The sequence below is a fragment of the Trachypithecus francoisi genome, unplaced genomic scaffold (assembly GCF_009764315.1).
Source record: "Trachypithecus francoisi isolate TF-2019V2 unplaced genomic scaffold, Tfra_2.0 Lachesis_group1, whole genome shotgun sequence".
Lineage (NCBI taxonomy): Eukaryota > Metazoa > Chordata > Mammalia > Primates > Cercopithecidae > Trachypithecus > Trachypithecus francoisi.
This window is the reverse complement of record NW_022681454.1, coordinates 850543-863665: the sequence shown is the minus strand read 5'-3', so window position 1 is coordinate 863665 and position 13123 is coordinate 850543. Positions and strand designations below refer to the sequence as shown.

The 13123-nt window shown below is 60.4% G+C and overlaps 1 protein-coding gene across 1 annotated transcript in view; it reads left to right on the top strand.

The window, feature by feature from the left end:
* Positions 1-992: 992 nt before the first annotated feature.
* CPLX1 (complexin 1) overlaps positions 993-13123 on the top strand; it is a 45917-nt gene continuing 33786 nt past the window's right edge. Inside the window, exons 1-2 of the mRNA XM_033213384.1 lie at positions 993-1168; positions 2706-2815. Of these exons, the coding sequence (XP_033069275.1) occupies positions 2785-2815 (31 nt within the window). The 5' untranslated portion in view covers positions 993-1168; positions 2706-2784. The remainder of the gene's footprint in view (positions 1169-2705; positions 2816-13123) is intronic.

The following is a 13123-nucleotide window of genomic DNA, read 5'->3' as shown; positions in this document are numbered from 1 at the left end:
TTCCCTCTCCCCCAGCGCTCCCTTCCTCTGCAGAGGATCCCCTGCCAGGTCAGCAGAGGAGTGGGGACCGCGGCAGAGGCGCTGGGGCCAAGCCTGGGGGGTCCAGGCTTCTGAGTCCTCCTGAGCTAAGGCTAAACACGGGGCACCGGAGGGGATGGGGCTGAGGGCGGGGGAGAGACCGCATCCTCCCAGCGCCAGCGGACTCCCTGGGACTCAGCCGGGAGGGGACAGTGGCAAGTTAATGTGGCGGCCACCGGCAGCGGCCCCCACTCTCCACCCACCCCCACTCACCACCAGGAGCACAGGGCAGCTCTAGGGTCCCGGTGCGCCCCGTCCCTCCCGCCACCCGGCGCCCGACATTGCACAGCAGGGACCCGACCGCAGGGCCGACCTTGCGGCGACCCCGCGCTCCCGCAGTGCCGCGTCCCCGCAGAGGAAATCCCGGGGCCCGGGGGAGGGGCGGTGGGGTCTCTGGACTTCGTCCCGCTGAAGGAAACAGCGACTCTGTTACACTGAAACTCAGCCCAGGCCGACCTGCGGATCTCCCGCTGCGAGGGGCTTGGTGGGTTTTCAGGGTTCTGGGGGCCCCCTTCTCCCGCCCTGCGATGCGGGGAGGTCCGGGCAGAGGACTCGGGGCGGCGGGCGGCGCTCAGGGCCACGGTCCCCGGAGAATGGGGGGGCAGCGACTCCCCCAACCCCTGACCCCTCCGCCCGGGAGGCAGAGACTTCTCCGCCCGAGGGTTTCGCACCCATCGGCCCCGTGCGGACCCTGTAGGGAGCAGGCCCGCATGGTCGCCCGCACGGTCGGGCTCGGGGCGGGGGCAGGGCCGGGGGCGCCCAGATCAGGGGCGGGCAGGGGTCGCAGACCCAGGCCGGGGAAGGTCGCATCCTGGCGGGGTTGGAAGGAGACGGGGCCGCTTCACTCGGATCCGCCCCCGCTCCCGCCCCGCCCCCGCCCCCGCCCGCCCCGCCCGGCGCCCGCGGCCCCGCCCCTCGGCGCTCCCCTCCCCTGCTCGTCACGCTCGGACGCGGGCGGGGGGCGGGGAGCGCCTCCGAGTGACGCGCCCTCCTCGCTGTGCCCTTCAGCCGCCGCCGCAGCTCACCGGGCGCCACATGGACCCAGCCGGCCCGAGCGCGCCCCGCCGCTGACCGCCCGCGCCCCGGGAAGGTAACCGCGCCCCGAGCGCAGCGCCCGCCGGGTCTCTGCTCCCCGGGTCTCCCCCCGGCCCCGGCTTCTCTTCCCGGGCCCCGGCTTCTCCCCTCTTCTCCCCCGGCCCCGGCCCCGGTTTCTCCTCTCCGGCCCCCGCTTCTCCCTCCGGCCCCGGCTTCTCTTCCCCGGCCCCCGCTTCTCCCCGCGGCCCCGGCTTCTCCTCCCCGGCCCCCGCTTCTCCCCGCGGCCCCGGCTTCGCCCGCGTCTGCCCCCGGCCTCTGCTCCCTGGGTCTCTGCTCCACGGCCCCGGCTTCTCCCCCACGCCCCGGCCTCTTCCCCCCGTCCCCGTTTCTCCCCCCGACCCTGGCTTCTCCCCGCGGCCCCCGCTTTTCTCCCAGGCTCGGCGCGCGCGGGGTCCGGGGCGGGCGCTGTCCACTGCCGCGGTGCTGAAGCGGCCCCCGCGGTCCCGGCCCGTGCCCGGCCTCCTCCTCGCTTCTTCCTGCCTCCGAGGCTCCCCCTCTCCTCCCTCGCCCTCTTTCTTTCCTCTCCTGGCGCGCTCCCGCCTGAGGGCCGCTCGCCCGCCCGCAAAGCCGAAGGGTGCGGGTGCGGCGGGGCCGGAGCCCTGCGGGTGTGCGGGGCCCGGCCGTGCCCTTCTTGCCCGCGCCGCGGGAGCCAGGGGAGAAGTTTGGAGGAGAATCAGCGCTGCGGCAAAGGCTCCGAGGGGCGCTCCCCACCCGCCGCCCTCCCAGTCCCCGCGCGAGTCTCCTTCCTCTGCGGAGGGCGGGGGGGGCGGTGAACCGTCTAACAGTGTCTCTCCAGGGACCTGGGTTTCCCTGATAGGAGAGACCCCACAAACGCGGGGGGCGCACTGCGGCTGCTGTGATTTCAGAAAGCAGCTTCCCAAGAGGGGACCAGAGCGCCCCACCCCACCCCATGCACATTCCGGGAGGCGGGAGTGCTCGGTCCCAGTTCCCATATGTTCCCCGAAGGCTGAGCCCCCTGAAGTTTCTCCCCAACCCCGATCTCTTCTACGTGGGTCATGTGGGGGGCACACTGACTGCAGTGCCATCAGGGATAGGGTGACCCAAGCCTCCCTGGTCAGAAGCCACAAGAGCCCGCCTTGAAGGGCACCCGCTCAAAGACCCACCCCCAACCCTTCTCCACCGCCCTGGGCTCCGGACCACCAAGGAGGCGCTGCTCCAGACACGGAGCTGCAGAGCAGAGTAGTCACCTTCAAACGCCCCCTGGGCCCCGCCCCTGCTTCCGCAGCCTGGCGCCAGGCGCCTCTGAGCGTTACCCCCTAAGCTGTCAGCAACCCTCCCTGCAGAGGCTTCAGACACCCCAGGAGCTGGGGAGACCACTTTCAGGTCCTCTGGGGTCCTGGTTTGGGTGTGGAGACAGAAACCCCTCGCGAACGGACTTCCCAAGCAGCCGCTCCTGGTGGGGGAGGGTCCAGCCCACAAGGTATTAGGGGGTAACAAATGATGATGGTCTCTGGGGAAGGCCAGGCAGGGGCCTGCTCAGGGTGACCCGTGACCACTTCACTCTCCCCCAGGAAGAACACTTACTCCTGGCCACACTCGCATGTGAGTTCTGACCCTTGGAGGAGCCGCTGTGGAATCAGAGCAATCGCCATGGAGTTCGTGATGAAGCAGGCCCTGGGAGGTAGGAAGCGGGAGAGGGGGTGGGGAGGGGCTGGGGGGCCCGGCCGCTGGGACAGGCAGACAGGGAGAGACCACCACACCAGCTGCTCCTCAAGTGGCCCACCACAGCAGTGCCCCTGCAGCCACACAGCCACCCACGCGGCCCTCCGCAGGAACCTGGGGCAGAGGAGCAAGGACCGTGCCCAGCAGCCCCCCCAGCCCAGCGCTTTTCATGTCCCTGAGCCAGAACTGGTGACCCTGGCGGGATAGGGGCTGCCCTGTAAGCTCACTCTGCCCCGCTGCTGTGGTCGGGGCAGAGCCCATAGACCACGCTGATGCAGGCCCTAGGGGAGGGTGGACACCCTGGCGTAGCCGTTGCAGGGCCAATTCTAAGTGGCCAGGCTGGGCAGCCCCCAAGGGGGCTTCCTTCCGGGTGAGGAGGGCCCAGTGGTGGGAGAGCAGCGGGGACAGAGCTGGCCTGTGCATTTGGCTAGGACACTGTGGGTTTCACTTGGGTGAGGCGGTGCCGTCCTCAGGGAGCCAGGGCTTGCTGGTTACAGAAGCAAAGGAAAAGGCCCAGAACAACTTGTGTGTCTCGACCGCCTCCCAGGCGGGACGTGCGGCCTTTTTTGTGTGTACTGGGGTGGGGGCAGGCCCCCTTCCAACCTGCTGTCTGCTATTTGAAAGGAACCTCGTCCCGACTTGGGCCAAGGCTGTCATTGTGGCCAGAGACCATGCCAAGGGCAGCGGCTAAATCCCTAGTCCAGGAGGTGGGCAGGGCTCAGGCCATGCTGGTACAGACGTGTCCCGGCAGAGCTGATGGGGTCAACTTAGGCGTCAGGGCTGTCCTGGAGAGTCTCAGTTTTGCTCAGAGCCATCCATCTTATGTTCCCCCAGCTCCTTGGTGCAGCACCAGTGCCCAGAACTCCTGTGAGGGGAACCTGTGGCCGGTGCCCGATTCTACCACTAGAGACGTCTTGCTTGGGTGGCCTCCACAGGGGAGTATCCTGACCTGATGCCGTTCACACCTTGGTGTGAGTCAGGCTGCCTGGGAGCATTTCTGCAGTGGGGGAGCTAGCCGGGTTCAAGGGGCCAGGGACAAGGGTGTACAGAGGGCAGGTGCCGCTTCCCTCAGTACAGGAGCTGCCTGCCTGGCTGTCTCCTGGTGGGGGACTGTGCTTCCACTCAGCACAAATTAAATGAAAAGATGTTGAGCCTGGCCTGGGGCCACATCCTGGAGATTTCGTGGTCAAGGGTAAGCTGCAGGTTGAGTCTAATTATAATGATTGCATCACCGGGCCGTGATTCAGGGACTAGCCTGCATCTGCGCCGGGAGGGACGCACGTTCCACCCCGGGAGTCCCAGACTGTTACAGATAATTAATTAGGTGGCTAATTCAGGCCCTGAGGTGGGCTTGTAAGAAAACTGAAATATCTTATTTGGCTGTCTACATGACTGAAATTAGCTGGGTAATTACCAGCCTGAATTCCCTTTTTGTTTCATGGCAGCCCAAAGTTTCTCCTGCAGCAGCAACGGGGCAGGCATCGCTCAGCGTGGTGGAGCTGGGGGGGGGCAGCCGGTGGACCCCAGGGGGCTCCACGCTGAGTGCTGCCCAGAGCACCTCACATTGGCTTTGCAGAGCGTGTGAGGCCCGGAGCCAGTACTGCTGAGGGTGGGAGCTGGCGGGGGGCTTCCAGGCGAGACCTTGTTTTCTGCCTCTGCGCCTCTGTCCCTTACCCGGCGAGCCTCATCGTTGCTGTCTTGGGATGTGTGTGAGTGAGACAGAGTGAGACAGAGATGGAAAATGGGGGGACCTCCAGACAGCACGACAGAGCTTGGCAGAGACCCCAAGAGAAGTATTGAGAAACAGACCAAACCCCGGACACAAAGAAGCTGGCAGGTGAGGGAGCAGGAGGCACTCGGGAAGCCGCTCAGAGAGAGGCGAACCCAGAAACAGGGTCGGGGAGGGGGGAGCTGGAGAAAGAAAATGACAGTCCAGAAACAGAGACAGAGAAAAAGACACAAATGTGTTATTCAGCACGCACAGGGACAGACAGGTGAAAACAGAAGGCATGTCAGAGACAGAGGCAGAGGGGGAGACAGAGCAGAGGAGGAGACAGAGAAAGAGGGAGAGACAGAGACAGAGGAAGACAGAGAGACAGAGATAGGGAGAAACAGAGACAGGAGAGATGGGAGCAGAGGGAGAGACAGAGGGACACAGAGAGAGAGAGACAAAGGGAGAGGGCAGAGAGAGGCAGAGGGAGAGGTGGAGGCAGAGGGAGAGACAGAAAGACAGAGACAGAGTTAGAGAGATAGAGATGGAGTCAGAGACAGGGAGAGACAGAGATGGGGAGAGATGGAGAATCAGAGACAGAGGGAGAGAGAGTGGTGAGAGGGAGAGACAGACAGGGAGAGATAGTGGTGAGTGGGAGAGACAGCGACAGAGGGAGAGACAGAGAGAGGGAGAGACAGTGGGGAGAGGGAGAGACAGTGGGGAGAGAGATGCATGAGAAATGAACTGCTAAGAGGAGTCAGGGCCAGGAGCACAGGCAGCACGGCAGACGCACACGTGCACGTCCGTCAGAGGGCGCAGCAGAGAGGAGGAAGAGGTGAGGACCTGCTGGGGGCTCTGGGCAGGGGCATGGGCCTCACTGAGAGGTGGCCTAGTTAAATCATGGCCACTCGGGGGCTGGCCACGGCAGGCTGGGCTGCAGGTGTGAGTCTTGCTGAGGAGTGAGTGGCCCAGGGCCTGCTCATCTGACCCAACCCTGGGCCTCAAGGAGGGGCCCCTGTTGGGGCCACTGAGGGAAGGAAGCACAGTCGCTGCTGGGGTGACCGCTCACGGGAGAGCAGGAGGCTCCTTTGCAGCAAAAGTGACTTTGAACTGGGGCCAGGCCTCCCGCCGCAACATGTGGGTCTGGATCCAGGGTCCTCAAGCGAGTAAAAAGAAACTAGTTTCCTCAGGCCAGAAAGTCGGCCTGGGACAAACACAGCCTGGGAGCTGTGGACAGCGTGGAGGAACGTGGCAACTGTGGGTGCTGTGATCACTACAGACCCTTACAGGGCTAAATTCGGCAGAAGCGACAGTCACCCACTCTCCCATCCTTCCGCCTTGATGTGACACACACTCTGTTTAAACACGCTCAGGTCCTCAGGAGTGTGCGGGGCAGGTGGGCAGGGGCTTCAGGTGGGAGAGGGCTTGCAGGATGCATATGTGGAGAGGCTGGGGTGCAGAGTGGGGCGGGGGCATGGGAGGCAGCGGGACACACTCAGGAGAGCCTCTGACAGCCCCAGCAACGGAGCCCAAGGCAGGACACACCCATGCTCGGCTCTGCCACGTGTGGGGAGGTCTAGTGGGCAGGTCTAGTGGGCAGGTCTAGTAGGCAGGTCTAGTGGGCAGGTCCAGTGACTCCGGTGGTTCAGTCACGGTGGGCAGTGTTCTGCAGTGAGTGCCCCTCACCCATCCAGGCCCAACCCAGGGGGCACAGCCTGGCCTGGGCTCGGTGGAGAAGCTGTCCTTGTCCCCAGAGAGTGGTGCGGTGTTGGGTTCTGTGTCCAGTCCTACATGGGGAGGGAAGGAGGTGAACGTCTGGGGAGAACGCACCGCAGAGGCACCGTCCTGGGTTTGGCGTGAGGAGGAGGATTGTGGTCACCCAGGCCGGGGTGGACGAGAAGCGTCTCGTGGACGGCCCAAGCAGGAAGTGCAGGGCTCTGCCCTGTGGGAGAGCCTCGAGGACCATCCACGGTCGGAGAACCCCTCTGTGCCCCTGTAGGGATGGGCTGTGAGTTCTCGGCAGGAACAACCCAAGGGCTTGTGGGGACCACCACTGTCCACCTTGGGGGTTCACGCCAGGCTGGCGAGGGGTGCAGTTGGGAAAGAATCTCCTCTGTGAACGGAGACCACCAGAGCCAGGAGTCCAGGCCATGGATGCCTCAGCCACACTGCAGCCGACACCAGCATCTCCCCCAGCCCTCCACGGGGATGGAGGGGGCACCTCCTTCCTCCTTCCTGGCACCAAAGTGGGGCTCAGCACTCACTATCTGGGACCTGAGGCAGGGCCATGGAGGCAGCTGGGATCTGGGTAGTCCTGCCCTGATTCCCAGTGTCCACCCCTGAGGCTTACACCATGGGCAAGACTGGGTATCCGTCCTGTCCCAGACAGAGGTCCCTCTGGCTCTCCTGCCTCTGTCTTCTTGCCCAGTTTAGAGCTTAGCCTTCTCTGTTTATTGGGGACCCCACAGGCTGCCGATGGTTGAGGCAATGGGGGATTCTGCAAGTTCCTGCCCCATTGGGCCACTGACCAGGCTCTCTGGACCTGGGAGGATGGTGGAGCTGCAGGCTGGGCTGAGCTGCACCTGGGAGGATGGTGGAGCTGCAGGCTGGGCTGAGCTGGACCTGGGAGGACGGTGGAGCTGCAGGCTGGGCTGATCTGGGTCTGAGATGGTGGTGGAGCTGCAGGCTGGGCTGAGCTGGACCTGGGAGGACAGTGGAGCTTCAGGCTGGGCTGAGCTGGGTCTGAGATGGTGGTGGAGCTGCAGGCTGGGCTGAGCTGGACCTGGGAGGACGGTGGAGCTGCAGGCTGGGCTGAGCTGGGTCTGAGATGGTGGTGGAGCTGCAGGCTGGGCTGAGCTGGACCTGGGAGGACGGTGGAGCTGCAGGCTGGGCTGAGCTGGACCTGGGAGGACGGTGGAGTTGCAGGCTGGGCTGAGCTGGACCTGGGAGGACGGTGGAGTTGCAGGCTGGGCTGAGCTGGACCTGGGAGGACGGTGGAGTTGCAGGCTGGGCTGAGCTGGACCTGGGAGGACGGTGGAGTTGCAGGCTGGGCTGAGCTACAGGGACAGCAGCAGATCCAGAGGAGAAGCTCTTGAATTCCATGTGGGGAAGATGCTTTTGGCTACAAGTAACAATCAGTGAGAGGAGCTTAAATTGGGGTGATGATGGGTCAGGAAGTGGCCCAGCTGCTCAGCAATGCCACTGGGGACCTGGTGCCATCAGGTGCCACCTTCATCCTCAGTGGATCTTTCATGCTGAGCTGCTCCTCATAGTCTCAAAGTGGCTGCTGCTGCTCCAGCATTGCATCCATAGTCAGGGAAGGAAAGAGAGGAGCTAAGGGGTAACCCCTTCATCTGTTTAGTGGTGGTCTTTGTGGACTCTCACGAGGGTTTCCATTTACTTGCCACAGCTAGAAGAGGAAGGTGGGGGCCAAGGTGGGCCCATCCTCCTCCAAACAAGGGCCGGGTGTTGGGCAGGCCTCCCACAGTACCTGATTCACAGCCAGCTTGGGAAGACTTGGTTTCTAGGTGCAGAAGCCCTAGACAGCGATCCCCCAGCAGCGTGTCCTTCCCAGCCTCACACCTTGGAACAAGGCACGTGCTTGAAAGGCAGTTTGCAAACACTTGACAGTAAAATACCAACCCTCGTTCAGAACGGACTTCACAAACGCCGAGTGGTCAGGAGAGCACTCATTCACGTTGCTGGGTTCAGCGGAGATGCCTCTTACCCCAGATTTCTGGGAGGCTGGAAGGACACTTCAGAGAAACTGCCTTTCCTCCCGAAACCATAAAGGGCAGTCCTTTCATCCGGAGAGGACACTCTTGGTTGATTAAGCTGCAACTCAATTATAAATACTTCAGCCCCAACTTGGGAATAGAATGGATATTATGCACTCCAACTGACAACGTTATTTATGTTTTTGCCTCATTGGTTGGCAAGACGTTCCTGTTGGGGTTAGAGCGTTTGTCTCAACAGCTCCTGACAGGACGACTTCAGTCACGCTTTGCTGCCATCAGACGCTGCTGGACTCGCACAGGGAGCGCAGAGCGTTTAATGCTGGGATGTCAGACAGAACAAGGAACTGATGAAAGCTTCAGAATGAACATTGAGTCCAGGCAAATCTAACGCTGCCAAACTTCAGAGAACCTGGGTCTCCTGGTCCACACGGAGATCAGACGAGGGGGACACTGAGTGCCCGGGGGCCCCTCCCCTAGGCAGTCCCCCAGGATGAGGCGAGGCCCCACCCTCCAGCTCCACCATCCTGTCCAGCACTGTCCTTGGGACAGTGGGGCTCCTGCTGTAGGTGGGCAAAGATCCGGAGTACAGGGTCCCTGCTGCTGGCTGGGGACTGCCCAGCGGACCCTCATCCTGCCTGAGGGACAGAGGAACCCCTTTCTGGCCCAGAGTCTCCCCAGCCCCCCAACCTGCCTGTGCTGCTGTTCCCCAGCGCGGTCCCCATCGAGCAGCTGGGGGCCTCGGGGACATTGGGTCTCCAGGCTGTGCTTCCCTCTACGGATCAGGGTGAACATTCCCTCTCTGTCCCTGCAGGGACTGAGGCCTCTGGCTTGCTTTTCGAAGCATGGCCAGCCCAGCAGGGTGGGGAGAGATCCCCCATTTTGCCCACCAGGTCCCCTTTGTTCTCAAGGCAGGAGGGGTTGGCTCCAAGCCTGGGCTTTCCCTCGGGGCCAAGGGTGCCTTGTGCAGACTGAGGCCAGGAGGGTGAAGGCTGTGGGGTCACGCCCTGGAGCAGCTGGTGTGATGGGGCTGGTGGCCAGGCCGGCACCTCTCAGTTCTGCAGGAACGGGGCCCGTTGGCATGGCTGGTTGCGCCTTGGCCTGCACCTGCCCTGATGTTTCTGAGGGAGCCTGGCAGCCTTGCCCTGGTGGGAATGCCCGACCCTTGTGTGCAGGCTGGACAGGCACGTGAAGACCCTTATCGGGCCCCTCCTCAGGACTCACAACACCCGCAGTCATCGTCCTTGGCCCTGATCCACCTCAGCAAAACAGGTACCCAGGGCAGCCCGAGGCCGGGGCCCCCCGTCCGCACTGTTGAGGCCAGGAAACCCGCACCATGTGAGTGACCGGAAGAGGCCGAATGAGGGACGAGGATTACAACTGTCCTGGAAACCGGCAGCTGCGCCATCTGCCACTGATCTTGGCTCTGCTTGGGTCACTCAGTGGCACGTCCACCTCGCCTCTGTCTCCACGTGTCCCCTCCTGAAAGCCAGGACCAGGTGCTCTCTCAGAGAGCCTGGCACTCGGCTCCGCAGGCAAGGACAGCAGTACCCGCAGCCATGGTTGCAGGACCCCGGCCCCAGCTCAGGCCAGTGTCTGATCCCAGGAGAGCTAATGAAGATCTGCAAAGCCACCAGAGTTGCTGAGGAGAGAAGAGGTGTTTGTAGCACGTCAGCGTGGGTGCGAAACGGAGGGAGCATTGCAGGAAATCAGGACATGCGTCGGACGTGGGGCCCGGAGACCTGTGAGGCCACCACATCAGCCTCTCTGAGATGGTGGCAGTTAAGGCCCGTGGCAGGGCTGGGGCTGGTCCACAGTCAGCTTGACAAGGCAAGGCAGTGGCGGCCAGTCAGGCCCAGGGCCCCTGGGTGTCAGCAGGTGAGCAGGTCAGGCGGGCACGGCCCGGCACTACAACACCTCTCCAGCGCCTCGGTGCCTCCCCTCCCTGAGGGCTGGGGCACGCCGGGCTTGGCTTGGACTTGTGCTCAGCTGCACTGGGGCCTCTCGAGCACCAGGCCAGGCACCCAGCTCTCAGGAGTGGTGTGGGCTTGTCTGCAACGCAAGAACAGGAGCCGAAAGCCAACTTTCTTTTACACCAAATTCACTGTGGTCATTCTTCTGACTTTGCCCAATGCGCTCAGGGATGACAGGTGGACGGTGAGCCAGCCCCGAGGGCGGCGGCGCCTCCAGTGTCCCGTGTGGGACTTGGCTTCTCGGATGCTGGTTTATTCCTTGACACCGGATGGGGAAAATACTGAGTTACCATGTCCAGGGTGCCCAGGACCTCCCCTCACGGCTGGTGGGTGCCCAGGTGCCCACAGGACCTCCCCTCACAGCTGGTAGGAACAGTGCATCCTCCAACGGGCACCCGGGGAGGGTCCTGGCCAGCAGCATCTCCAGATGGAAGTGGAGGGGAAGGGAGCTCCAGGGCCTGGAGGGGGATCCTCATGGCCAAGGTGGCGGGAGGGAATGAGGCTGTCCCTGCAGACATGCAGACATTTCTTCCCACGCGGTGATGAGTATGTAGGGATTCCTGACGCTTCATCCTTATTTACAATTTTTCTCTTAATTAATATTAAATTATCCTGGTTATGCTGGGTCTTGTTTTAATGTTTGCCTAGGAGTCTCCTTGGACTGACGTTTTTTCTTTTTTTCTTTTTTCTTTTTTGAGACAGAGTCTCGCTCTGTTGCCCAGGCTGGAGTGCAGTGGCGCCATCTCAGCTCAGGTCATGTAACCTCTGCCTCCCGGGTTCAAGTGATTCTCCTGCCTCAGCCTCCTGAGTAGCTGGGACTACAGGTGCCCACCACCATGCCTGGCTTTTTTTTTTTTTTTTTTTTTTTTTGTATTTTAGTAGAGACAGGGTTTCACTGTGTTGCTCAGACTGGTCTTGAATTCCTGAACTCAGGCAATCCACCTGCCTTGGCCTCTCAAGGTGCTGGGATTATAGGCGTGAGCCACCATGCCCGGCCTGATTTTTTTTTTTTTTTTTTTACGTTCACCCAGTATGCCCCTGCTGAGCCTTTAACATTTCTGTCGCTTTATGTGGGTTGCCATTCAGAAATACATGGAGTTGGATTTCATTTTTTGTCTAATTGGAGCCTTAATGCATCTGTTTAATGTGCACTGTTTTGACCGACGTATGTGATCTAACCTCTGTCATCTTCATTGGTGCCTTTTTAAATGCTTTCTTGCTGTTTCATTTATTTTAACTTAACTTAGGGACCACGTTTTCTCTTTAAAACCTCTGCAGTGCTTTAGAATGTGCGTGCTCTTTGAAAACATGATGTAAGGTCTAATTGTCAGAGTGGAAGATGATGCAGTGTATTTCCAGTCCTTGCCAGCACACTTTCAGCAGTTCTGTGCTCTTTATACTCATCCTACTCCTCTCCCATCTTTTGGTCTTTGCAATTTTTGAGATGGCGTCTTGCTCTGTCGTCCGGGCTGGAGTGCAGTGGAGTGATCACAGCTCACTGCAGCCTCAACTTCCTGGGCTCAAGTGAGCCTTCTACCTTAGCCTCCTGAATAACTGGGACTATACGTGTGCACCGCCACACTTGGCTAATTTTTTTTTTTTTTTTTTTTTTTTAAGACAGAGTCCCACCATGTTTCCCAGGCTAGGAAGAGAATTCAAATAATACAGAAAAGTATAAACAAGTGATATGAAAAAATCATTGGGAAAATTGAGATACTGCCTCGTTTTGAAATCACTCATCACTTCATTTAAGAATATTTTTGGCCGGACGCAGTGACTCACGCCTGTAATCCCAGCACTTTGGGAGGCCAAGGCAGGTGGGTCACGAGGTCAGGAGTTCAAGACCAGCCTGGCCAACATGGTGAAACACCATCTCTACTAAAAATACAAAAGTTAGCTGGGCCTGGTGGCAGGCACCTGTAATCCCAGCTACTTGACAGGTTGAGGCAGGAGAATTGCTTGAAACCCGGAGGCAGAGGTTGCAGTGAGCGGAGACTGCACCACTGCACTGCAGCCTGGGTGACAGAGCGAGACTCCGTCTTAAAAAAAAAAAAATGGCCGGGCGCGGTGGCTCAAGCCTGTAATCCCAGCACTTTGGGAGGCCGAGACGGGCGGATCACGAGGTCAGGAGATCGAGACCATCCTGGCTAACATGGTGAAACCCCTCTTACTAAAAATACAAAAAACTAGCCGGGCGAGGTGGCGGGCGCCTGTAGTCCCAGCTACTCGGGAGGCTGAGCGAGAATGGCATAACCTGGGAGGCAGAGCTTGCAGTGAGCTGAGATCCGGCCACTGCACTCCAGCCTGGGCGACAGGCGAGACTCCGTCTCAAAAAAAAAAAAAAAAAAAAAAAAAAAAAAAGCCGGGCGCGGTGGCTCAAGCCTGTATCCCAGCACTTGGGAGGCCGAGACGGGCGGATCACAAGGTCGGAGATCGAAACCATCCTGGCTAACATGGTGAAACCCCGTCTCTACTAAAAATATGAAAAACTAGCCAGGCGAGGTGGCAGGCGCCTGTAGTCCGCTACTCCGGAGGCTGAGACAGGAGAATGGCGTGAACCCGGGAGGCGGAGCTTGCAGTAGGCTGAGATCCGGCCACTGCACTCCAGCCTGGGCGACAGAGCGAGACTCCGTCTCAAAAAAAAAAAAAAATATTTTCATGGAGAATGCCTTCAGATCCACTTCTGAATTTAAGAGACACTGCAAAATTGCTAGTGCTGTTGATTTATTAGGACTTGTGAGTGCAGTCAGTGAGCTGACGTCTCAGGTTGGTGAGAAGAACCAGCCTCCAAGATGAATATAACTTAAATAGCGCAACAATAAACATGTAACAAATATAATTTCCCTTCA